The 27725-nt window shown below is 45.4% G+C and overlaps 1 protein-coding gene across 3 annotated transcripts in view; it reads left to right on the forward strand.

Annotated features, from left to right (window-relative positions):
• The window catches only part of B4GALNT1 (beta-1,4-N-acetyl-galactosaminyltransferase 1), a 2012712-nt gene that overhangs the window by 1167631 nt on the left and 817356 nt on the right, over positions 1 to 27725 (forward strand). For all 3 annotated transcript variants that reach the window (XM_044083592.1, XM_044083594.1, XM_044083595.1), the window contains exon 7: positions 20399 to 20491. In XM_044083592.1, coding sequence (XP_043939527.1) covers positions 20399 to 20491 — 93 coding nt within the window. The remainder of the gene's footprint in view (positions 1 to 20398; positions 20492 to 27725) is intronic.

The raw sequence follows: 27725 nt of genomic DNA on the forward strand, positions 1-27725 counted from the left end.
ACGCGCGTGTGCGTGCATGTGTTTACAGGTAGATGTGCGTGTTTGTGTGTGGTTTGGAAGAACAACTGCAGCAGGGCTAGCCACCTGGCAGTGTCAACATTGGTTCTAGATGATAGTGATTGCTGATGTGAAACCCCTGATCCCATTAATGTACTGTATATTTCTTCTTGTTTTGCAGATTGATAATGAAAAGCTCCAGTAGGATCAGTCCGCTTTTACAGTTAGTGAGTGAATGATTAAAGAGAAGTGGGAATACTGCAGTCATGCTTTGCTGCTTGCATCAGTTGCAAATGAAGTTTTATTAGGTTGTTTATTACATTACTACATTACACAGCAGAGGCTAGGATTCATAGGCAAGTGCTTTACAGGGGAGCAGTGCTATATTTCAAGGATCCCACAGCATGACATGGCGTTTAGCTGCTTAAATATTAATCAGGGCTTGCTTAACATTTGTAGTTGCCAAAACAGAGTGCTTAGGAATTTAGTGGAGCCTTGTTATGGGGACAAGTGATGTTGGGCAGGCCTATTTGAAAAGTTTTGCTATCCAAGTGTACGTGAGTGGTGTAGTTAGTATCACAGCAATGTGTGCTTAAATATGTAACAACAGTGTTCATTGCTGACACGTGCACATCGGCAGACAGACCGAGTAGGGCTAGCACAGTACAGTGGCGGACTAGTCTATCATTTAATTAAGGAAGAGGGAAAGTGGAAAGTAAGAAAAGGGAATGGAGAAAAAAGAGAGCACTAGGAGAGTCGGAAAAGGGGTAATAGCACGTAGAGGAAAATTCACAAAGTAACCATAAGGAATAACTGTGGGGAGGCACATTTATTTTTTTATAGGAAGATCTCCCATTTTTCATATAAGCGGCAGAGGAGGATAGCTATGAAAGGTGGTGAAAATTTGTTGTGGGAGGAACAGAGGAACATGGAGGGTTGAAAGTACTCATTAACAAATAAAAAGAACTGATTTAGAGAGGGATGCTATTAACGCAAAAGACGTGACCATAGTGGCTGGACACATACCGACAGGAGGGGGTTACCTGGTAATTAGGAAGACTAGATGACAGGGTGTTGTGGGTTACACTCAAGGTGCTATAACACAGGGATGGTTGATAGGGCAGGGTACATGGCAAGTGCTATATTATCTCAGAGGACAACCCACACAGGCATCATTCACTGTTGTGGCTGTCAACTGCAAGCCTTGCCTCTAGCAAGCCCAGTGGGCTGGACCTGCTGTTTAAGTGGCTCAGTCATCTATGCAGAAGTCACTCTATGGTCTTGAAACAGGCATCCAGCTACCAGTGTACATCAGACATCACTAGCCTATGCTGCTTACCCAGGTAACCACAGAGGACTCCTCTGGGTTGTTACCAGAAGAGCCTCAATGGCCAAAGAGCCCATCTGTGAGCCCTCAAGGTCACCTTCAGTAGAGTGTCCTCTGTCCCACTGCTGAGAGGCAGGCCTAGTTCTGACTGGCATCTCAGTACCAAAGGCATCCACTGGAAGATGCTGAGGGGGACTACCTCCACTCCTCTAATACCACCGCAGAGGTTCATTTTGCAAACCAAAGAAAAAAATGGACTCTGCAGAAGGAAGAGAAAACAAAAAGAGAATACACTAGTAGGTACTTGTTTTACATACTGTTAATGCTGTATGGTTCAGCACTGCATACAACATAAGCACACTGTCACTGGGAGAATTATTCTTTTCTTCTAAGGCACCCTTTCATGTTCTCCGTCCACTCCTAATCCACTGGAAGACAAAGTAGGGAGAATTTAGTACAGTGCTGGACTTGGAAATGTCAAGGGAAAAAAATTGCTTACAGTAAAACTCTAACTGGCTGGCTGTAACCTCTGCTTCCCACTGATTAAGCAGATCAGGGTGATACAACTGCAGGTCAGAGTAGCCAGTGTAGCTATGCCTGTACTTCTCACCAGAAAGATGATACCCGTGGCATCACTCACTGTTCCGGCAAACTTGTCAGGCATCAACCTCGTACATAGGGCTGTCAAAGTGATCCAGCAGGCACTCCTGGAAGTCAATGTTGAAAATCTTTCTCTCATTCATTCATCAGGCAGGAACCCAGCTATTCTGAGCATCTGAAGCAACTGTAGTGATACTGGTCCACTGTAAGACCAGAGTGGTAGACCTTTGTGTATGGATGCTTGTTTGGATGTCACATGATGTTGATCATAAAGTAGCAACAAAGTGCTAGGAGATGGTTATGTAGTACAGAGTCATGACACCACAAGCTTCAGGGATGCCATGCAGGAGTATATAGTGCATAATTTGTGAGGGGCTGGTTGAGCAGGATAATACAGCTTGTGCTTTAACTGCTGTGAATTATGGTAGCATTTCAGAAATAGCTACAATAATGTTCTTCATTAACATAATTGTGGCACCTTGAGACCTGAATTAGTATGATAAAAAGGAGTGTCAAGTTTTTGATAGAGACCAAGTTAATACAAACGACTGTGGCATCAATACTTTACTGCATTAAGACACTGGATTTTGACACAGGACACCTGGAAATATAAACCAGTACCCTACTACCCACCCATGGTGGATGATAGCAATAAGGACAAAGAGGAACACCTATGTGTGGGTGTGGGAACACAGTACAATATGCACTGATACTTTCAGGCCAGGCTGTGAGTCACAGGGCACACAATTGTCAATAAGCATAAAGCGCAGAACATGCTACACAGAACATAATGGCCCCTGTACACTGGAAGAAACATGGCATTGTATTTGCTGGGGGGGGGGGGGTGAAGATGAGCAATGTATTTTGGGGATTCGTTATGCTGATGCAGGAAAGGGGCTTCATGGTAACAAGCCTGTAGCCACAGTACATATAGGAAAGGGGGAAAGTGTCACAGGTCACATCACAACAGGAGACAAGTAAGTGGGCATCTTATGGGGCTGGGGAAGCATCATACAGTCGTATAGGGTACTGCCTGTCAGCCATGTGCACTTGAGAATGCGTGCGCACGCACACACACACACACACACACACACACACACACACACACACACACACACACACACACACGCATACACACTGACCAACATGTTTAACCTACAGGTGTGTGTGACGTGATATGGGCCCATGAGAGAGGTAGTACTGGAAAAGTTCCCCATCTAGGAGACTGTTGAGTTACCACATGCCCTTCACACACATGACAACACACATTAAGGCCAGAAGTAATTCACACAAGCCATCTTAGGAGCATTTGTGACAGGGAGTAATACAGGACCTCAGTGCTGTGGGTGGCCTTAATAGGAGCTCACACCAGGTTCAACAAAGGCTAACAAATATGGTATTCTATGCCGAGAACAAGGCAGAAGATGTTGCCAGTAATAGTCCACTACAGGAGGTGGCTTACCAGCATAGAGAAAGCTCACAGAGGTGGGGTAGATCCTGGTGTCCCTGTGTGTAGAATTGGAGTAGATCCTCCTATACAGTGTAGGCTTGGATGTGGGAGCTGGGCTGTTGATGACTGTATAAGTGTGGGAAGAGATCATGCCAGGTTAGTACTGGCTATTATAGCGCCATATAGTACAGTGAGTACATGTGAGGCAAGTTGTTTTCAGCAAGTGCTTCTGCATATTGTTTTTCAGGTATCTCCATTCTGCAACTGCAGAGCCCAGCACAACAAGATGTGTAAATATCTATGTGGCATTCACTGATTGTTATATAATGCTACATGTGCTGGGAAGGGCCATTTAGTGTAGTGCTTTCCCAGGTATTACTATGTTTCCACAGATTCTGCTGGTAAAGAACCCAACATCAGTGGACACCAACCCATGCCTGATATCAGTAGGTTAAATGTGGCTGACAGTGATGGCAACATGCACACATGGCTGAGTCTGACGGCATAGTTGTACTTACTATAACAACACTACCATTGGAGGTCTCTCTCACACACACACACACACACACACACACACACACTTCCCCTGCATACAAGCAGGATGAGCAGTAAAAGGCCAAAATCCCAGTCTTGCCAGTGTTTGGTAGATGTCCTACAACGGAGAACCCCACCCAAACTACACAGGAGTTCCCAGCCCAGCTAGTAGCTATGAGCTCCAGTTTCTCTGACATATCTACATAATGACATGCAAGACCTGCTTCGCTTGTGAGATGGCACCCAGTGTCCTACTGAGTACAAGGACAGAGAGGAGACAATGTTGATGCTGTCCCCGGTGGCTACTGTGACATCCATTTGTGTGTCCATGTGGCAGATGATAACCATTCTCTGGTCTGCCTCTACAGGTACTGCTCTTTGTGGAAGGGTCCAGTTGCCAGTTGACAGTTCACAAACTGGGCATATCTACATGAGAAGACCATTTCTGAGACAGCATCACTATCAGCACTGACCACCCAGACAAGTACACAGTGCTAATTATGCTCCTGTGAATGTAAGCCTTGGACACTTCAGTAGGCTGCACACACTCACTTTCATAGCTCTACACCATCACTATCCTTTTTAGGCAGACAGCACCATGCCTACATGTGGCCGTCATCATGACAGTGATTGCCATCCATCTGATGACTTCTGACATGCAACATGCCATCAAGGTGCACTTTTGTGTGCCCATAATTCTACCCCATCCATGCTATTGAAAGCATCAAGCCCCTAGACTACAGGCTACTGCAGTACATATAGCCTGTATTTCTGTAAAGTCTTATGGACAGCTTGCGAGTCCGTGCGCTGTATTGCATGACTTGCATTTGATAATGCATGAACCATTTTATTCTGTTTTGTTTGTGTCATGGCATATGGTCGAGGAATAGATGTCACCTCTTTCCAAGTGCTGCAGTATATTGAGCACCTCTCTGCCTCATATTGGGGGGGGGGTCCTGCCTGTTCCTCTTCTGACTGGCTGCCCATATTCCTCATCTGCCACTTCACTGGTGTAGTCATTCCTTTTGGGATGATTTACTGCTGCTAAAGTTGTTTCTGTATAATGAAGTCCACAAACTGCTGTTTTAAAATTCACCACAAATACCCATTATGGCACCAGTATGAAACGCTTAAGGTTTTCCACACATTTCATTGACTGTTTTGGACTTGGATTTAGTTTTTTTCTCTCTGCCTAAGTCGCTTTTATTGTTTCTGTTTCTGTTTATTCATGTTATCTGCCATGGTGCATACTTGTATTTACCTAGTTGCATGTCTCTGATAAACAATGCAGTGCCACATAGGTATGTCTAGGCAATGCAAGTGCCTCTAAGTTAACCAAACACGTATTCTACAATGTTCCATATCTCTGCTTGCACAGTATGCATACCATCTCTGTTGTGGTCTGGAGGTTGCAGATCTATCGTTTCAACGCTTTATACAGTGACACTTTATATGTGGCCTGATGCCAGATTGTATGGTTGCTGTTTCTGCCTACATGTTCGCATAATAAGTTGATGACCCTTTGGAAAGTCACCGTACATGGAATGTTGGCACAGGACAGATGTCTGGCAGGAATGAGAATCATGGAAAATGTTAAGGTGATACATGGGGACATTACAGATGATACCATGCACATTGCAAATTACCAGGCAGTTGGCATGAAAATGCTTCCTACTGATGTATCTGACTCCTTGTGCACCAGGTAGAGCCTTGTATACAGTCAGTAACTACCAGGACCTCAGAGAAATGGGCAGTTTTGGTGAACACCAGCTTAGTAGTGTTTTTCTTCTGTACAGTTATTGGAACCATATGATATTCTTTGTGTTTCAATTCTACAGTCCTGATTTGTGGGATTTCCCGCCGTGGAATCTCTTGGCCAGCCCAACTAGTTGAGAATATTTTCCCCTCCTACAGAAGCAGATGGATGCCACCATCCTTGGGTATAAAGAGAGTTGGCCGGCGCCATGACCTCAGCTCTTTCTTGCAGTCAGAGCCCGAAGCAGAGTGCTAGTCATTGCATTGGTCAGTCTGCACCAGAGAAAGAAGACATCTAAAGCTAAGTACCCCATTTGGGAACTTTTTCATGTGCTTTTTGATTAATGTCAGAGAAAGTTAATAATGCTCTCCGCTATGGCAAACAGATACCACACTGGGACTTTCATTCCTTTTGTGTGACTTGTTTGGGGCCTGAATACAAAGTTTAACTGTCAGTTTTGCTGGTTTTAATAGCAGAATTATCAAGCGTAGGGCTGAGATTCTAGCTAAACATTTCAGTGAGTCATCAGGGCATTTGCATACCATGCCATCCACCAGTCAAGCTGAAGTAGATCTCCCTAGGCAGAAAAAGGAAAAGCACTTCAAATACAGGACCTCAGATGAATCTCGTTTGATGTTGACCAGTCCTTCTAAGCTTGTGATTGCCAAAGAAGGTGAGGCACCTTCACAGACCCCTCAACGACTAAGATGGTAGCACAGGCCCCTATCGAGAACCGTTTGGAGCCCCAGTATGCCTCTGGGTCCCTCTACTTCCTTATAAGCCAAAGGACTTGGCTCATTGTTTGGGTCCAGGGCTGCTTCGCAGGCTCCTGCTTCCGACGATTGCTCTACGACTGATGGATGTGCTTCCCATTTGTCAGTACTTCATCTTGGCCTGCCACTTGCAGGCGTTAGTTGGTTGTCCAGGCAATAGTGTGGAGGACAACCTTAGGCCAAAACCTAAAGCTGCTCACAAAAAACTACATCCACCTTACCTCACCCTAGGCCTACTGGCTCCCACTCGCAGGCCTACCAGCAAGACCTAGTGAGGTTGGCTAAGGATTTGATTTCTTTGGTTAGATTCAGATACCTCCCTCCCCTGAAACATCCCCTGGTAAAAGAGGGATACCTCACCACTGTTTTGATTCATCAGATGATTTTGATAATGTTAAATCCAGTCTTGAGGAGAATGCTTGTATTGCTTCTTATGGTGAAACACCAGGAAACTGTTCTTGACCAGATGAAACAAAAACTGCTGGGGGCTGAAAATAAGTCCGTCTCAAAGGAATTAATGGATCTATGCAACTCCTGCTGTCAGGTGGCTAAACACTCTGCACTGTGGCTGTGATGCCTTGGAAGCCTCCAGGCAGGGCAGCAGCCACAGGATCCATCATTAGAAGACACGCCTGGTTGAAGGAGCTGTCCCTTCCTGAACATGTAAAATCCAGTCTCCTTGATGTTTCCTTAGTCAATGATTTTCTTTTTGGTCCTAAGGCTGAAGGTATCATTAAGGAAAATGGAGGATAAAGCCAAGTCCATGCAAACTGTTAAGGACTTCCTTCAGGTCCAACCCCTGTACTCAGCCAGAATTACCGTACCTATTGTTGGTTCTAAGGACTTCCTTCAGGTCCAACCCCTCTATTCAGCCAGAATTACCCTACCTATCGTTGGTTCTTTCCAGCCCCCCAGTATAAGTCTAGGCAAAGGAAACTTTGTAGGGGAAAGGAGCCAAAGGCAGCACCAGTTGCTCAGACAGTGGGAAGCAGATCCCAAAAGGCCTGCAGGATCACTTCCCCAGGTCCCTATCAGGGAGCAGTGATGACTTTTGCATGGTGCCCCCACTTTCCCCATTCCCCTCCCCTCTTCTCCACCCTCCCCCAGGATGTGGGGGAGACTGCCACTATTGTACAAGAACTGGACTGCCATTACCAGGGATCTATGGGTGCTAAACATCATTCAAAGAGGCTATAAGCTCAAGTTCAAACAACCCTTGATTTACTCAGGCTTCCCAGATATTCCTCCAAACCAAAAGATAGAGGCCTTAACCCAAATAGAGCTTCAGTGGGCTAAAGGCTGTATTTAACCTGTACGAAAATCCTTATAAGAAAAGGCTTTTACTCCAGACATTTCTTAGTTCCCAGAAAAGAAGGTACCTGGAAGCAATTATAGACCTGTCAAGGCTCAACTGATTTTTACATGTCCCAGAATTCAAAATGCTAACTCCACAAAAACTACTGCCTGTGATATCCCCAACTTCTTCATGGTAACTTTAGATCTAAAAGATGCTTACTTCCATATCCCCAAGGAATCACACAGAAGCTTCTTACGTTTCAGAGCATATCTGAGGCACTTTCAGTTCTGTGCTCTGCCCTTTGGCTTGTCTACTGCATCTAGGGTCTTCACAAAATGCCTAGCCTCAGTGATGGTCTTCTTTGGGACAAAGAGAATTCATATTTACCCTTCCTTAGACAATTGCCTTATTCAGGCAGCAAGCCTAGAAAAACTCAACAGACCTGCTTTATATTCAAAACTGACTAACCTCAGTGGGGTTCACCATCAATACACAAAGAATTCAAGCAAATCTCACAAAGAGGATTGTGTTTGTGGGAGCCTTGCTGGACTCAGCTCTTCAGAAGGCTTTCCTCCCTCTGGACAAGGCTACCTTCCTAACCCTGTACTTCAAAATGTTCCTGATCAGGAAATAATTTCACAGCCAAAGTGTGTCTCAGAACCCTGTTGCATTCTCATAATACCCTTGGCCAGCCTACATATGAGAAAACTGCAGCAGTATCTCAAAAATGTGTGGTGACAGCATTCACAGTATCTTACCTTCAGAACAAAATTGCTTCCTTGCCTCAGTAAAGAGTTTGCCTGGTGAGTCCAAGCATGCTCCCACAGTCCAGGCCTTCCCTTCAGATTCATCCATCAGGAACAAACTCTTGACAACAGGTGTGTCAGAGGTAGCCTGGGAAGCCCACTTCATTAACTTCCAGACTCAAGGCAGATGGGACATCAAGTTCATAAAGAAAACACCAACCTAAACGAACTAGTGGCAGTTCAAAAGGCCTGATTGCCTTCCAGAAGAAATGGAAACCCAGAGTGCTACTGGTGGACAGACAATACCACAGTTTTATGGTACATAAACAAGTGGGGGGGCACTCATACCCCCTTTGCCACCTAGCTATGGACCTGTGCAAACTTCCTAAGGCTGCATCTCTTGTCACAGTCCCTGCCGGGAGAGACCAGTCACCTACCAGATTGTCTCAGCAGGAGCCTGTCAGACTCTCACAAGTGGCAACTGCATCAAGAAGTATTTCTCAACATAGCTGAAAAATGGGGTGTGCCACAGATAGACCCCTTTGCCACCAATGAAAGTGCTCACTTGAAAGTTTTGCTCCAGGAGCACAATTAAGTCAGCCTGGAAGTCAGAAACGTTTTCCTTTCCTTGGACAGGTCTGTTACTCTATGCCTTCCCTCCCATTACCACTGCTACCCTGAGTATTGCTGAAAATAAGGGACAAGGGTAATTCTTATAGCTCAGATTGGCTGAGACAGCACTGATACCCTCTGTTACTCAGTCTAATCAGCAGGGAACCATGGCAGCTACCCAGGACCTGCTAAAGCAGAACAGGGGCACAGTGATGCATTCCAACCTGCACACACTCAAACTGACAGCTTAAATGATACCTTGATCCCATGAAAGGGGATGCTGAATGACAAGCACATCCTGGACATTCTAAAAGAGGCCAGGAGACCTAGCACTAGGAAGTCTTACTCTGCCAAATGGAAAAGATTCATTCTTTGGTGCAAACAAAAGAGAAAAACTCTTATCAAGCTCAGAGCCATTGCATCCTGTCATACTTATCCAGCCTTTTTGAAAAAGGTCTCTCCTTTGCCTTTATAAAAATCCACACTTCAACTATTTCTGCCTGTCTGCCTTCTCATCTTTCTGTATTTTCACATCCCCTTATGAAACAGTTTCTGAGACGATGTCTACGTTAGGCCTCCCAGGAAACCTCTTGTTCCTCCTTGGGACCTCAGTTTCATTCTGGAGAAGCTCACCCTTCCACCTTTGAACCAGCGGCTTCCGCTGATATAAAATTCCAAACCTGGAAGACAGCCTTCCTACTAGCTACTACCACAACCAGAAGGGTGTCAGAGCTTCAGGCTCTTGTGTGTGGAACGTTTCATCGTTTTCCACCCAGGCAATGTCTATCAGGATCAACCCTTCCTTTATGCCCAAGGTGGTGACAGAGACTTATTTAAACCAAACCATATACTTGCCTTTATTCTTTCCTAGCCCTCAAGACAAGGAAGTGAGGATCCTTCATTCTTTTGATGTGCAAATGCCACTGCATTACTACTTACACAGAACCAAGAATGTCAGGAAATCAGATCGACTTTTTGTGACCTTTGCCAGAAAATGTGAGGGGACACCAGTTTCAAAACAAGCTATTCCCAAGTTGTTCTCCCACTGTGTCTCCTTTTGCTGCAGCCGTCATGGTAAAATGCCTTCTGATGCTGTGAGAACACATTCCACTAGGGTTACTGCTACCTTTATTGCTTTTCTTAAAGGTGTGGCCACCAAGGACATTTTGGAAGCAACTACTCGGTCCTCTGTGCATACCTTCCTACTTTTTCCAAGTCCAGAGCAGGATTTGCAACTTCCATTTTGCAGGGCATCCTTGTCTCCTAAATCTTTCCATCCACTGTCCTTTTCAGCTTTTGGAATCATCACACAAGTCAGGATTACAACAGTGAAACATGAACATAGTACGGTTTTGTACACTTACATTAGTGTAGATGTTCTTGTGTATTCACTGTTGCAGTATTCTTTCCCTCCCTCCTTCCCCTCTGGCTTATGAGATAGGCTAGGACATTCACCATCTCAGTCAGGGCGGCCCCCTTCCTCCTTCACACTTATTCTGGAATACAGGGTTCTAGACCCCTGACCTCAAATACATACCTGGGGGGGCTCCTACTCATTGCGGGCAGGAATGTACTGAAGTCATGGCACTGGCTGACTCCCTTTATACCCAAACATAGTGACATTGAATAGGGCATCCACCGGCTTCTGGAGGAGGAGAAAATATTATTTGGTAGTTGGGCTAGCCAAGGGCTTCCACAGCAGGAAATCCCACAAGTCAGGACTACAACAGTGTATACACTCAAAACATCTACATTTATGGTAAGTGTACACAACTGTACTTTATTCTTCATGTTTTGCAGCATATTGTTAAAGGGCTGGTGTAGGATATGAGAGACTGATGCTTGCAAAATTTCTAATGTGTCTATTGTAGGCCACTGAAACATCCATATAGCTAGGATGGTTAAATCTACACATACCTTGGGATGGCCAACACATCCATTTCCTTAATTCTGTATTTGAGCAACAACAATTTTAGAGGCCCTTATATAGTGCCTGTATTCAACAAGAAGAGTTCCAGCTCCTGTTTTGTATACCTGTCCGAAGAGTTCCACAGTCCACTGGTCAGTCAAATAATGCCATATTAGGTGTTGACAATACCATCTGCGTTGGCACAAAGGGCCATGGCAAAACATTTCAAAGGCACTGGCTCTGAGATTAGCCCCTAACACATGTTACTTCTGCTGTTGTTGCTACTGCATACATTATGGCATTCTGTGTATAGGCAGTTCCTGAAATTCAGAACATGTGTTGCCATGGTACAGTGCTTCTGCTTTATATGTTTTTGAATCACTATGCCATCCTTGATGACATTGTCTGCTTATTCAGTATTCCTCATTTGCATCTGGAACCGTATTTCCATATCATTATGCAATCATTTGATACCTTGCATAACACTGCTTTTCATCTAATGTTGCCATGCTACTTTGGTCCCTGAACTGCCTCTTCCCTTCACATTCCTGTTTTTCATGATATTTTGTGCAGTGTAGTGTGTTGTAAATGTCAGCCATAGTCTTAGATGTGGAAAATCCCTATGATACAAAATCTGGAATTGGCCAACATATTGTGCATCAGTTACAAGGTTGTACTGTGAAAATGCTTATACTGTGGTGGCCGTGTTCCATATAAAGCTTCACATCCTCTCGTTTGCTTTAGTACATTTTTTTTTTTGCTTTTTTGCCATCTCATGTGTTACCTTTGCATTTTAACCCAAAACAAACATCAGATCTGAATCAAATCTTCTTGTGTATTTGAAGAATAGAAATGCTAGTACTGTTTTGCAGAAAATAAGGACATATAGAGCATCCGTTGTATTAATAATAGTAATGTGCATATGTTCTTCATGTTTCACAGTTGCAATCATATTTGGGCTATCCTGCCAGGGGTAGCCCTCAGTCGGCCCGAATACCAGAGGCTTAGTATTTCTATGTCGGTTGCTGTTGCTCCAGGACTGACGTCAGGTCGTCAGTGGTATAAAAACAGGCAGCCGACGCCGTTACATCAGCCTTTCTTGCCGAAGAGCCCAAAGCAGAAGCAGTTGGCAGGAGTGCCGGTCAGCTGCTACCTGAGTTTTCATTTCCGAATTAAAGTTGAAGACTTCTAAAGCTAAATACCCCGTTGAGTATCCTTTTTTCTTGCTCTAACCGATGTCAGAAAAAGTTAACAATTGTCTCGCCTGTGGAAAGCAAATACCACACCGAGACTTCCATTCTTACTGCGTCACCTGTTTAGGCCCAGACCACGATGTCCCCTGCTGTCACTTTTGTGCTTTGTTCAACACTAGAACTATACATCGTCGGGCCCTTATTGTAGCTAGATATTTTCGCTCAGTCCTCGAATTCCGATATGGCTTCGGTAAGCCATCCGACTACCGATCTTCCAAAAAAAGTAAGGATAAAGACAGAGACAGACCGCACAGGTCCAAAACTGCCGACGACGCTTCCTTTAAGCTAGTCGTCACTTCTCCGGTCCTCAGTGAGGCTCTTTCGCAGCCACTGATGCCAGCTTCTGTGGATTCGCAGGCCGTGACCGAGACCCTTTCGGAGTCCAGTATGCCGCAAGACTCTTCTTCGACTAAGGATCCTGCAGATGTCTCTACCTTGGATGGGTCCGGAGCCGCTGAGCAGGCACCGGATACCGAGGAAGTACTTCACACTACTGATACTCGACACAGGCCAACGACTTATTTCGCGTCTTCAGTTCTTTCGAAAACAACCGAGTTTCTAAGGCCCAGGGTGTGAACCACACCCAAAAAACCGACAACCCTTGCTCAGGCTCCTGCTTCCTTGCCTCAGTCTTAAATACTTAAAATTGCGGAAGACCTTATAATGCTAATTAGGGGAAGCCAGGCTACCCCTTCCAAAAGAAAAAAAAGACTTGTCCCCAGTAGTTTTATCTGAACAGGAGTCCAATGACTCTGATGCATCTGAATATGATGATATGCAACCACTCTCTGCTTATGAGGATTCTGATGCAGAGGAATCCATCCCTTCAGCCTCTCCACCCGAGGACTTTTCCTTTGGGGAACCCTACATACCTTAAGGGAGCATTTCCAATGGGAACGTCAAGACTATCCTCAGTCAAAAAAGAGACTCGGAATTCTTAAATCTTCCACAATACAGACCTCTGGCCATTCCTCCTGTCCTGGATGTTGGATGATGTTTTTATGGAATCCAGTCTAACCCCTGACACCCTCCCTCCTGCTCCCAGGAAACCTGACAGGCATTATAGAGTCCCTGATTCTCACAAATTTCTTTTCAAAAATCCTACTGCTGACCCCGAAGTCATCTCTCAAGGACCTGAAGGAATCAAAGCAACTTCAGCTAAGAATCCCACCCCCTCAGATAGGGATTCCCGAGCATTAGACAGATGAGGTAAAATGTATGCACCTCTGCTACTCTTGCTATTAGAGCATTAAATTGTCAGTTCCACATGCTGAAATATCAGCAACATACGATGGAACTATTCAAAGAAAAAATATCTTCTTTTCCTGCTTGGGCAGAAAATAAAGAGTTACAAGAGTTAATGCATTCTGCAAGTCAAGTAACTAAGCACACCTTACAATGTGGTTTTGACGCCCTAGAAGCATCTTGCAGGGCAGCAGTCACTGGTTCTGTCCTTAGAAGGCATGCTTGGCTTAAGGAACAGACCTTGCCAGACCATGTCAAATCCAAATTATTGGATGCACACTTGAACAAAGACAACTTATTTGGCACCAAGGCAGAAGAGGTCTTAAAAAAGATGGAAGAAAAGGGTAAATCTATGCAGACAGTTAAAGACTTCTTACATGTCCAGCCACCGAGGTTCAGTAGGCATTGCCCCTCCAAGCACTGGTCCTTTCTTGCCCCTTCCAGGCCAGCTCAGCCCAGACCCAGGGGAAGCAGACCACCCAGACAACAGCCCCGGGGAATGCAGAGATCTAAGGAGTGGAGTTCCTCCTCTTCAAAAACAGGGAGTGCAAAGCCACTCCCTTATGGTGAAAACTCACAATGACATTACACTTCCACCTCCCTCTGCCCACCTGGTAATGCCCATAGAAGGAAAACTCTCCTTCCATGCAAGCAACGGGGTCACCATTACCAGCGACCGCTGAGTCCTCAACATAATGTCCCAGGGATACAAATTTTATTTCCACACACTGCCAACCCCAAAAGGGTTCCCAGATCTTCCTCCAAACCAGTGGGCAGAGGCCAGAAAGCAAGTCCTTTCCCTGCTCTCCGTGAGGGCAATAGTGCAGAACAGATAGGCCAAGGTTTCTACTCCAGACTCTTCCTGGTACCCAGAAAAGAGGGCACATGGCGCCCCATCCTCGATCTATCCATTCTAAACACCTTTCTGGTGATATCAAAAGTCAAAATGCTCACCCTCCAGCAGCTTCTACCTATGCTTTCCAAGGATGCTTGGTTAGCCACTCTAGACCTAAAAGAGGCCTGCCTACACATCCTAATCAGGGAATCATGCAGGAAATACCTATGTTTCTGGGCAGGATCAATGCACTTTCAGTTGTCTGCACTTCCCTTTGGCTTATCTACTGCTCCCAGTGTTTTAACAAAATGTCTGGCTCCCGTCATTGCTTTTTGCAGACAAAGAAATATTCAGATGTACCCATACTTAGACGACTGCCTGATTCAGGCAGACAGTCAGGAAAAGCTGCTACAGCACCTGACCTTTGTAAAGGACCTACTGACCTCCCTGGGTATACTATCAACGAAAAGAAATCAAAACTAGTCCCCACACAAAAAATTGTATTCCTGGGAGCAAGCCTGGACACAGCATCCCAGATGGCCTTCCTTATTCCAGAAAAACAAGTCTACCTGACAGCCTACTTCTCTCAACTAGCCACCAAAACCCAGTTATCCGCAAGGAAAATCCTGCAAGCTCTAGGGTTCATGGCCTCTTGCATTCTACTCATTCCATATGCCAGACTGCATATGAGGAAACTACAGTGGTACCTAAAAAGCCTTTGGTGCCAGCACTGTCAAGACCTGGAAACACATACCAATGATACCATGTCTAAGGAAAGATTTTCTTTGGTTGGAAGCAGCATACTACCACAACAAGGAACTTCCCTTCTCACAACCCCACGCCACCCAGACCCTCACCACAGAGGCATCAGACTATGCCTGGGGTGCTCACCTGCACGGCAGGTGCATTCAGGGCCAATGGAGCCCAAATCAAATAAATCTGCACATCAACCAAAAAGAGATGTTAGCTGTTCAGCATGCCCTGACAGCTTTCAGACCCCTACTCTCCCCGGGGCCTCTACTGATCAAAACAGACAACACCATACTGATGTGGTATAGCAACAAGCAGGGAGGGATTCACTCTTATCCTCTCTGTAGGCTCGCCATGACCTTTTGGCACACAGCCTCAGCCATGCATCTACACCTGTTAGCACAATTCCTGCCAGGTTCTCTAAACTCTCTGGCAGACAACTTAAGCAGAAACCTGCTAGACCCACACGAGTGGCAGCTAGACCACAGAACCTTCACCCTTGTAACCCAGAAATGGGGCACCCTGAAGGTCAACCTCTTTGCCTCCCACTCCAATCATCAGCTCAGCAAATTCTGCACCAGGGAACCTCACAGCAAGGCCTGGAAAATGGATGCTCTATCCTTCCAGTGGATTAACCTCTCAGTCTATGCATTTCCCCCTCTACCATTCTTTTCAAGGGTACTGCTCAAAATAAGGGAGGAAAAACCGAGGACAATCCTGATTGCCCCAGACTGGCCATGCCAGCACTGGTACCCACTGCTGTGCAGCCTGTCACCCCTGCCACCATGGCATCTACCTCAGATTCCAACACTCCTGACCCTGAGGAATGGAGAATTCATGCATCCCCAATTTCAGACCCTCAGCCTGGCAGCCTGGTGTATTTCCTGACCTCTCCTCAAGCTGTCAGCCTAAGCAAACAAATTCTAGATGTTATATGTGAGGCCAGATGCCCCAGCACTATAAAATATTATGCTGACAAGTGGAAAAAGGTTTTGCATCTGGATCTAGGCTAAGGGAGCCGGAACGACACAGCCCTCCCGACCTCTCATCCTAGATTACCTGGCAAACCTACTGCACAGGGGTCTGTCCTTCTCTTCTATTAAAATTCATGCCTTAGCCATCAATGCTTATTTCAGCACAGAGCCACCTCTTTTCTCACACCCCCTCATCAAACAGTTCCTAAGAGGGGCTAACAACTTGAGGCCACCCAGAATAGCTCTTACCCTAGCTTGGGACCTTAACTTTGTGTTGTAAAAGCTCACCCTGTCCCCCATTGAACCTGCAGCTTCAGTAGATTTAAAATTTCTCTCTTGGAAGACAGACTTGCTTCTGGCCATCACTTCAGCTAAAAGAGTATCAAAGTTACAAGCACTTATGACTGTAGAACCCTTAATCATTTTCCATGCTGACAGGGTCTCCCTCAGGACTAACCCATCCTTCATGCCTAAAGTGGTGTCCAGTGTACCAATCCATTCATTTGCCTACCTTTTTTCCCTAACCCACAAAACAAGGGGGAAAGGATTCTGCACTCTGTATATGTACACAGACAGCTCAGATTCTACCTGGACAGGACTAAATCTATTAGAAAAACTGATCAATTGCTAGTCGGCTTCGCTGCAGGAGCAGAGGACAAGGCCGTATCCAAACAGTCTCCAAATGGATAGTACACTGCATCCATTTCTGCTACAAACAGCACGGGAAACCACCCCCAAAGGGGGTCAGGACACATTCCACCAAAACAACCTCCACCTCTGCAGCTTTTCTGAGGGGTCAGAGGGGTGCCCACCAGGGACATCCTGGAGGCTGCAACTTGGACATCTGTTCAAACCTTCACCAAGCATTACCACCTGCCTATCTTCTCCAAATCCAGGGCAGGCTTTGCCACCGCAGTCTTGCAGGGCATCCTAGCCAGCTTTCAGTCTTCTTGACTGCTTCCACCCTTTTCTTCAGCTTTGGGAATCAACCCAAATGGGATGACTGCAACAGTGAAGCACGAAGAACATAGTACAGTTGTGTACACTTACCATAAATGTAGATGTTCAAATGTATTCACTGTTGCAGTCGTGGATTCCCTCCCTCCATCCCCCTTATCTCTCTCTCTCTCTCTCTCTCTCTCTGTCTCTCTCTCCTTACAAGGAAATTTTGGTATTTACTTTCTACTGGTGGTGTTCTTCCACCATAACCTAGCTCCCTATTGGGGGCTCCTGACAGTTAGGGCAAGAAAAACTGATGTAATGACGTCAGCTGCCTGTTTTTATACCACTGACGACCTGACATCAGTTCTGGAGCGACAGCAACCGACACAGAAATACTAAGCCTCTGGTATTCGGGCCGACTGAGGGCTACCCCTGGCAGGATAACCCAGATGTGATGACTGCAACAGTGAATACACGCAAACATCTACATTTATGGTAAGTGTCTACAACTGTACTATTTACATATATAAAAAGTGTACACATCCCTGTTAAAATGCCAGGTTTTTGTGATATAAAAAAATGAGACCGCAATAAGTCATTTCAAAATTTTTCCCACCTTCAATGTGACCTATAACCTGTATATTTCAATTGAAAAACAACTCTGTTAGGGAAAGAATATAAAAAATAAAAATGATATACAATAAGCTGGTTGCATAAGTGTGCACACCCTTAAACTAATACTTTGTTGAAGTACCTTTAGATTTAATTACAGCATTCAGTCTTCTTGGGTAGGAGTCTATCAGCATGGCACATCCAGACTTGGCAATATTTACCCAATCTTCCTTGCAAAAGCGCTCCAAATCTGTCAGATTGTGAGGGCATCTCTTCTGCACAGCCCTCTTAGGTCACCCCACAGATTTTCTACTGGATTTAGGTCTGGGCTCTAGCTGGGCCATTCCAAAACTTTAATTTTGTTCTGGTGAAGCCATTATTTTGTTGATTTGGACGTATGCTTGGAGTCATTGTCATGTTGAAAGGTGAAATTCCTCTTCATCTTCAGCTTTCTAGCAGATGCTTGAAGGTTATGGGCCAAAAGTGACAATAATTTGTAACTGTTCATAATTCCCTCCTCCTTGACTAAAGTCCCAGTTCCAGATGAAGAAAAGTAAACCCAAAGCATGATACTGCTAACACCATGCTTCACCGTGTTATTGGTGTTCTTTTGGTGATGAGAAGTGTTTTTGCACCAAACGTACCTTTTAGAATTGTGGCCAAAAAGTTCAACCTTGGTCTCATCAGACAATAACACATTTTCCCACATGCTTTTGGGAGACTTGATGGATTGTTTTTGCAAATTTTAGTTGGGCCTGGATGTTGTTTTGTGTAAGAAAAGGCTTCCATCTTGCAAACCTACTCCATAGGCCAGGCATATGGAGAGTACGGGAGATTGTTGTGACATGTAGTACACAACCAGTACTTGCCAGAAATTCCTGCAGCTCCTTCAGTGTTGCTGTAGGTCTCTTGGCAGCCTCCCTGACCATTTTTTGTATTGGCTTTTCATCAATTTTGGAGGAACGTCCAGTTCTTTGCAACATCACTGTTCTCGCATATTTTCTCCACTTTTTGATGACTGTCTTCACTGTGTCCCATGGTATATCCAGTGCTGTGGAAATGTTTTTGTACCCTTCTCCTGATTAATAGCTTTCAACAATGAGATCCCTTTGATGCTTTGTAAGCTTTCTGCAAACTATTGCTTTTGCTGTAGCAGGCAACTGAGTAAATGTCAGGAAAATCCTACTAGGACAGCTGAATTTTATTTGGGGTTAATCAAAGTCTTTTTAATTGATGTCAGGTGTGTACCCAAGAAGACTGAATGTTGCAATTAAAGCAAAAGGTGCTTCGAGTCGGCTCCGACTCGGCTGATTTACAAGCTCGAAGACTTCTGGTTGGCTCGTGGTTAAGCAGACCCACTTCGGTCTCAGCCCCTACTCTCTCCGGAGACAGCAGAGACCCTCAGTGCACCAGTAGAAACCCCAGATCTCGTTTGCCGCGTCGACGAGTTCGGTCGTGCTTCTCTTGGCTCTGGCTAAGTTTCAAATTCTTTCTATTTACATATATAGTATTAGAGTTTATACTGTGTTGTTAGGGTTGCTATTATCCTAGGCAGTTGTGTTGTTTGCCCTTTTGGTGCAATCTTAGTTTAAATTTGTTGTTAGTCTGGTATCCTGTGTGCCAGTTTAAGGTTGTGCACACTTTTGCTACTAGCTTATGTACGTTTCTTTATTTTTTTCAATTGAATTGTACAGGTTATAGGTCACATTAAAGGTGGGAAAAGTTTTGAAATGATTTATTGTGATCTCATTTTTTTTACATCACACAAACCTGGCATTTTAACAGGGGTTTGTGTACTTTTTATATCCACTGTACATATGTATGCATATGTGTATGTGTATTCTATATTTATATCGATATATATATATATATATATATATATATATATATATATATATATATATATATATATACATATGGATCTAGGACTTTTGAACGAAAGTTCAAAAGCCTGAATCCATTACCACCAAACACACTTTAACGAAAGCGCTTTCATCGAAAAAGCACTTTTGTTAAAGTATGTTAAAAAAACACACACAAAATCTACTTGAATGCAGGAGGGGCAAGCCCCCCTGCTCCCCCCATGTTAATATTCTCACTCCGAGGTTGCACTACAGTGGAGAAAAGGGAATTTTCCCTTACTGCACCGTAGTACGACTGGAACAACAAGCATACTTACGCAAAAGTGCTGCTTCAGTGAACAGCACTTTCGCACAAGTATGCTCACCAAATTTGGATTCGGTGAAAGATGCAGTCGAGCATCTGTACGGATCCCAGATATATATATATATATATATATATATATACACACACACACACACACACACACACACACACACACATATATATATATGTGTGTGTGTGTGTTTGTTATTTTTTAATCTGTTGCATTTCATACTTTTTTTCCATTTCCTGCCACTTTCTGCAAAATGAACTAGCAAATGCCACATGAACCAGTTTTTTTTAAAACAGTTTTGAAACTGAAATAATTTGTTTTATGGACAAAATTGAATTCCATATGCCAGCCTGTAGCACTGCATAAGTGGCATTAAATATCAAGGACTGTGGCCATTGTTTTGATTTTCTATTTACAAGTATATGTTGTAATTGATGTTTAGTTTTATAAATCTTAGAGTGAGACCCTCAAATTCTCCATGATTTTTGAGGTCTTCATAAATTTTCCATAGACTCTGAAAAATGCTCTTTCAGTCCTCAAAGTAATGCTAAATTTTATAACTTTAATTATATCCGTACATAGGTCTGACTTTCTTGTTTTGTTTTCTAAGTACATTTTACGACAGATGGATATGAAGCTTATTTCAGTATAAAAGTCCAGCATCCTACTCCACCCAAGCTTTATCATCCAGGAACTTCAGGAGGTAAGTATTTTTTTTTTTTTTTTTTTTTATATAGACATCATAACAGTCTATTTTGTATAGTCCAACCTCACCTTCATTTTTACATATGTGTTCGGAACCAATCCTCGGCTCCGACTCGGCTGATTTACAAGCTCGAAGACTTCTGGTTGGCTCGTGGTTAAGCAGACCCACTTCGGTCTCAGCCCCTACTCTCTCCGGAGACAGCAGAGACCCTCAGTGCACCAGTAGAAACCCCAGATCTCGTTTGCCGCGTCAACGAGTTCGGTCGTGCTTCTCTTGGCTCTGGCTAAGTTTCAAATTCTTTCTATTTACATATATAGTATTAGAGTTTATACTGTGTTGTTAGGGTTGCTATTATCCTAGGCAGTTGTGTTGTTTGCCCTTTTGGTGCAATCTTAGTTTAAACTTGTTGTTAGTCTGGTATCCTGTGTGCCAGTTTAGAGTTCCTAGTAAGGGCAATTGCTCTTTGTTTTTTTTTCTCTCAGGTAGAGTGTTAGTTTTTGGCAGTTTTCCGCTGGTAGTTAACAGGGGCTCCTAATGTTGTTTCTGACCATTATTGGGTTTCCTTTGACAGTCAGCTTAGTTTCTGCAGTGACTGTATTTTTGGCGGGGATCCGCTTGTTAATTACTTAGGGTTGGAGTTCCTTCCCTAGTACGATAGTTATTATTATAAAATTTTTACTAAATAGAGTCATTAAGCTTCTGTGTATGTGAGTTTTTCTCCTTTCTGGTCTGTTTAAATTAGAAGACCTAGCTTTCTGTCCACCGGGCTAGACCCGTTTTAGTTAGAGGACCTAGTCCTCTCCCCTTCTTCTTCTTCCTTTCCTGGGTTGTGTGTGTGTGGAATGTCTAAGGAGAGTAAGGAGCACAAACCTTCAGGTTTTAAGAAGTGCATGAAATGCTCCCAAAAGATGTCTTTAATGGATGGCCACAGTAGCTGTGTCTACTGTTTAGGGGCCATCCACTTGCAGGAAGCATGCTTGTTCGGCCATGCTTTCTTTCCTAGGATGTTACAGGAGCAAAAGAACAAGCTTATACTCAAGGGTCCACTAAAACCATCCTTTGAGGAAGCTCTATCCAGTTCTTCGGCTTCATCCAAGTCTGGCAAATCTAAATCTTCAAAAAGGCCTTCTCCGGCACCGGCTGGTGTCTCGGAGCTGCCTCCTAAACAGTCAAAATGTGCCTCCTCGACTCCTCAGCCTTCAGAGCTGAAGGAGAGCACCATTATGGTGTCAGAGTCGGTTCCACGTGTTTCGGAGTCGACCTCTAAACCGATTGAATCAGCAGTTGATTATGCTATTCGGAGCCGGTCTGTCGATTCCCTACCGGTTTCCGTGTTACTGAAGTCTCCAGTGCCCCCTAGGTCAGGTTCCCCTAGTATGTCTTCTAGGTCTTCCAGGAGCCTTTCAGAAGAAGATGTGGAGAGGGTAGTGTTGAGACTCTTGAAGTCGTCTGCTTTACCAAAATTATTGTTGGCTCCGACCCAGTTAGCTCCGGAGCCACTCAATGCCCTTGTCTGCTATTCCTCCTCCGAGCCATGTTGGCCATTCGGAGCCAGAGTGCTTGGTGCCACCGGAGGACCTATCAGTTCCAGCTCCCTTTGTCACTGCTTTGGAGCCGGGTTCGGCTCCGACACGCTTGGTGCCGTCCATCTTGTCCAGGTGCCGAAGCTGTCCTGCCGGCGCCAATGGGGAGGGTTAGAATCGATCTTCTTCGGTTCCAAGCCTTCATCTCGGAGTGTCGGCCAGGGTGAGCTTGGAACCTGCATTTACCTCAAAGCCAGCGATTCTGGCTCCGACATCAGCCTTTGTCTCTTCAGAGCGGAGGAGGTCTTCAGAGCCGGAGAGGTCGGCGTTTGAGATGATGAGGAGCATGCTGTCTCATTCTCCAGCTCCTACCAGTGGTACCAGCACTCTTCCCCTGAGAGCACCCACTTCGTTCTCAGCCCCTACTCTCGCCGGAGACAGCAGAGACCCTCAGCCTCCGGAGACGGCAGAGACCCTCAGCCTCAGGAGCCATCAGCTGGTGGCCCCCACTCTTTTGAGGCCTCCCCGGAATGTCCTTTCGAGGAGCCTCCTCGGAAGAGGTTATGTAAGAGGAAGCATGTTGACTCCCAGGATGAGTCTTTGACATCAGACACTGACCTCGAGGAGTAAGAAGGGTCCCCCAAGTCGTTCTCTGATGATGTCTCCTTTGTGGACATCCTGGAGATCCTTAAGCAGAGGTGCGACTGGCCCACTGTCAACCTGTCTGATGAGGAGTCGGTGTACCTGAAGGCTTTTGGGTCTCAACCTTCTGCCTCTTGGGTGTCTCCACCTTTTGACGAACTGATGGCTCTAGTTATTCGAAAGGTGTGGGATACTCCTGATGCCATGGAGCCAGTCCGCAGGAGACCTAATAAGTTTCTGTCTGCCCCTCCCGGTAAAGAGTTTTTGTCTAAGGGCATTCCTGTAGATGCCATGGTGTTGGCGGCGGCCACAAAGAAGGAGCTGGCGGAGACTTCTTCCTCTGTTTATCCGCCAAACAAGGATTCTCGACAGATAGACAGATTTGGGAAGTGTATCTTTAGTTCAGCAGCATTTACTCTTTGATCTATCTCACTCACGTCACGAGACTGCAGGGGGATCTTCTCAAGGAGTTAGGAGATTCTATACAAGGTGCGTGTACTGAGGGAGTTCCTGACAAGATTTCTGCTCAGTTGTCCACCTTAAATTCTATAGTTAACTCCTCCATGTGGCTTATCTCCTATACCGCTGATGGAGCGAGTAGAGCAGTGGGTTCAGGAGTTGCCCTGAGGCGCCACTCCTGGATGCACTTGTGTAATTTTGCGGAACTGTTCAAGTCTACTTTCACCAACGCCCCATTTGATGGTTCCTCATTGTTTGGTTCTAAGATGAAGGATACACTCACTTGGTATGAGCAAGAAGGAAAGCTGCTTTCTGCTGTGGGAGTACGTTTTACCGTTCCCTCTCGACCATACCCCAAAGGTCAAAGGGGTGGTAAAATGTGGTTCAGAAAGTCCCAGAGGGTCTTTCCGGACACACAGGGTGAACCCTCCTTCAGAGGCAGAGGAGGAGGAGGAAATGGGAGACGTCGCCCTAGAGGCAGGGGCGGTCTGCAATACCAGCAAGGCCGTGATTCCTTTCGGGGACGGCCTTATCAGCGCTCCTGATGTGGGGCCTGACTGCGTTTCTCTGGGGCCGGTCAGGGGTTGCATTTGTTTGTATCCAGAAGCCTGGCTAAATATCACTCAAGACAAGTGGGTACAAAGAGTTGTTACCAGAGGCTATATCATACCCTTTTCCCTTCCACCGTTTGTTCCCAAGAAGATCCCAGATGGTACCACCCAATCACAGGGATCAGACAACTGTGGAGATCAACAAGTTGCTCTTAAAAAGAGTCATCCAGTCTGTCCCAGCAGACCAGATAGGATCCAGAACTTACTCCAGGATGTCCTTCAAGAATGCAACTGCAGTCATAACATATGGGTTGTCCTGCCTCAGGCAGCCCTCAGTCGGCCGGATTCCAAAGTCTGGGTCTGGCGTCGGCTGGTGTCGCCTCCTCTCCGACGTCAGAACGGCTGGAGTATAAAGGCATCGGGCGACACCATCTTCCCCAGTCTTTCTTGCCGCGCGGTGCCTGAAGCAGAAGCAGTTCGCAAGTGCCGGTCGGTCAGCTCCTGTGTTTTCAGTACCGAAGTCATCTAAAAGCTAAGTACCCCGTTGGGGCACATTTTTTCTTGCCTCAGCCGATGTCAGAACAAATTGAGAAAGTTAATAATTGTTTGTCTTGTGGTAAACAAATACCTCATAAGGACTTCCATTCTTATTGCCTGGGCCCAGACCATGACGTCTCGGCCTGTGCTGCCTGTGCTTGCTTTAATAAGCGCACTCTCAGGCGCTGGGCAGAATTTGCCGAAGACTTTTTCGGTGAATCATTCGCTTATATCATGCCGTCGGAACAACCGACAACTCAATCTACCAAAAAACGAAAGGACCGGGACCGACATCCTCGGCCTGCGTCCTCCACCGATACTCCTCCTAAACCCTCCGCGAGTGCTTCGGTCCCTTCGGAAGCGGTAATTCTACCGCTCCAGGCCGACGACACAGCGTTAATACGTCCTTCGGTCTCGGAGTCTACACAGGTGCCGGTTGTTGATTTTCCTCCAGAAACCGAAGTTCTGGATCTACCCGACACCATTCCTGTGGACAAGGTTACTCCTGCACGTGGGGCAGCTAGGCCTCCTGTATCCATGTCGATCAAGGCCTTTGCACGTGCTAGGGCCGCCAGCCAGGCCAAGGCCCATCCTAAACCTACTGCCCAGGCCCCTTCTTCTGATAAACAGATCATGTCTCTTGCTGCAGATCTTATTTCTCTTATCAGGGGGTCTCACCCTCATCCAGACAGAGGTTCTCAGCCGCCTGCAGAGAAAAGGCCCAGACCTGAGCAGGCAGACAACCTCTCTTCAGATGAAGCCTCTGGGGATTCCGAGCAGTCAGATACCCAAGAAGAATCCTTCCAGGCCTATGAGGACTCTGATGCTGAGGAATCAATTCCCTCTGCCTCTCCTCCAGAGGATTTTTCCTTCGGTGAAGTCCTACACTCTATGAGGGAGCATTTTAAATGGCAGGGTCAGGAATTCTCTGATTCCAGAAAAAGACTACATACCTTCCTCAAGCTACCCCAGCACAGACCTTTAGATATCCCTCCAGTTATGGATGTCCTGGATGATGTTTTCTCCGACTCCAGTGCCAACCCTGATTCTCTCCCTCCTGCTCCTGTCAAGCCAGACAGATATTATAGGGTCCCTGACACCCGCAATCATCTCTTTAAGGCCCATTCTGTGGATTTGGAAACTATTTCATAGGCTATTTTGCTGATATTTCACAGGGCCCCAAGGGAGTAGCTACTTCCACAGCCAAGAATCCACTGCCAGCGGATAGGGAAGCTAGGTCCCTGGAGAGATGGGGTAAAAAAGTTTATACCTCTACCACCCTGGCCATGAGGTCACTTAACTGCCTTTTTCATATGTTTCAGTACCAGGATTTTTTACTGGATGATTTACAGAAAAAGCTAGCCTCTCCTGAGCCTATTGATAGAAAGGCATTGCAGGATCTAGTACATAACACTCAGCAGGTTAGCAATCATTTTCTTCAGTGTGGTTATGATGCATTGGAGGCTTCATGTAGGGCAGCTATGACTGGGGCTGTTATACGTAGACATGCTTGGTTAAAAGAACAGCCACTGCCAGACCATGTTAAAGTAAATTTACTTGATGCACCTCTGGAAAAACAGAAGTTTTTTGGTGCTAATGCACAAGATGTGTTGAAGTCCATTGAGGAAAAAGCAAAATCAGTACAGACAGTCAAAGATTTCCTCCAGGTTCAACCACCCAGGTTCAGCAGGAATTGGCCTTTAAAGAATTGGTCCTTTCCAGAAACTGACAAATTTCAAAGGGGAAAAAACAGGCGTGCCCGAGGTAGAGGGCAATACTGAGGCTCCTACAGGGGCCGCCAATGGCAACCAACAAATCAAAGAAGTGGCGCAGGCAGTCCAGCTGCACCACAAGGACAACCACAATGACTTGACTTTCATACCGCCTACAAAGGCTCAAAGAGAAGCACCTTTGGGCGGAAAATTATCCTTATTCTCAAAAAACTGGCATATCTTAACCAAGGACAAATGGATTCTGGATTTAATAGACAAAGGTTACAAATTCCGCTTCCATACTTTACCAGTAAGGCAAGGCATGCCAAACCTGCCACTTCATCAAAGGGCAGAGGCACTCATTCAAGTTTCAAAGCTGTTAAATATAAAAGCAATAGAAAACGTCCCTCCACAGGAACAAGGCCAGGGATTTTATTCAAGACTGTTCCTTGTTCCAAGAAAGGAAAACAAATGGAGGCCTATACTGGACTTGTCTACTCTAAACACTTATCTCATTGTGCCAAAGTTCAAAATGCTGATGTTGCAGCAACTCCTTCCCATGCTGGGCAAGGGGTCTTGGCTGGTCACTCTGGACCTCAAGGAGGCATACCTGCATGTCCCAATCAGACAAAGCTGTAGAAGATACCTCAGATTTCTTGCAGAGACAGAGCATTATCAATTCTCAGCATTGACGTTTGGCTTATCTACTGCGCCCAGAGTGTTCACGAAATGCCTGGCATCAGTAGTGGCACACTGCAGACTCCAGGGGATTCAAATATACCCCTACCTGGACGACTGCCTCATACAAGCAGACAACAAACAAACCTTAATAGCAAACCTAGACTATGTCATTCAATTACTACAGGCCTTGGGATACACAGTCAACATTCAGAAATCAATACTTCTGCCATCCCAACAGATTACTTTCCTAGGAGCCAAACTGGACACAAACACACAGATGGCTTATCTCACGGAGGAAAAACAACAGCAGTTACCAGAGTACTTAAAAAGCCTAGCAAAGCTCTCCCAGCTGACTGCAAGGAAAATCCTGCAGGCCCTGGCGTTCATGGCATCTTGCATTCTTCTGATACCTTTGGCAAGACTTCATATGAGAAAGCTGCAATGGTACTTAAAAAGTTTGTGGTCCCAACACAGCCAAAGCCTAGAGGACGTAATCCCACTCATTCCATGTCTACAAAGAGAATTTTTGTGGTGGGCTCAAACAAGTCAGTTAAACAAAGGCATGTCTTTCAACAAACTTCAAGCAGGCCAAATGATTACAACAGACGCCTCAGACCAGGGATGGGGGGCGCACGTGGAGGGCAGATGCATTCAAGGTCAATGGACACCAAGGGAAAGGCATCTGCACATAAACCAAAGAGAGATGTTGGCAGTGATACATGCAATCGAGTCTTTCGAAAAATCACTTCAACCAGGACATTTGCTAATAAGGACAGACAACACCACGGTTATGTGGTATATAAATAAGCAGGGAGGCACTCATTCTTATCCCCTCTGCAGACTAACAATGATTCTCTGGGAAAAATCCCTAAGTCTGAAGATACACCTGCAATCCTAGTTTGTGCCAGGCAAGGACAATGTACTGGTGGACAAGCTGAGCAGAAATTTCTTGGATCCACACGAATGGATGCTGCATCCTCACATTTTCTCACAAATAACAAGGACATGGGGAAGACCGGACATAGATCTCTTTGCTTCTCACATGAATCATCACCTGGAAAAGTTCTGTACAAGGACCCACCATCCTGTAGCCTGGAAAACGGATATTCTCTCCTTCAGCTGGAAT

The sequence above is a fragment of the Protopterus annectens genome, chromosome 9.part0 (assembly GCF_019279795.1).
Source record: "Protopterus annectens isolate FY-2018-M chromosome 9.part0, PAN1.0, whole genome shotgun sequence".
NCBI lineage: Eukaryota > Metazoa > Chordata > Ceratodontiformes > Protopteridae > Protopterus > Protopterus annectens.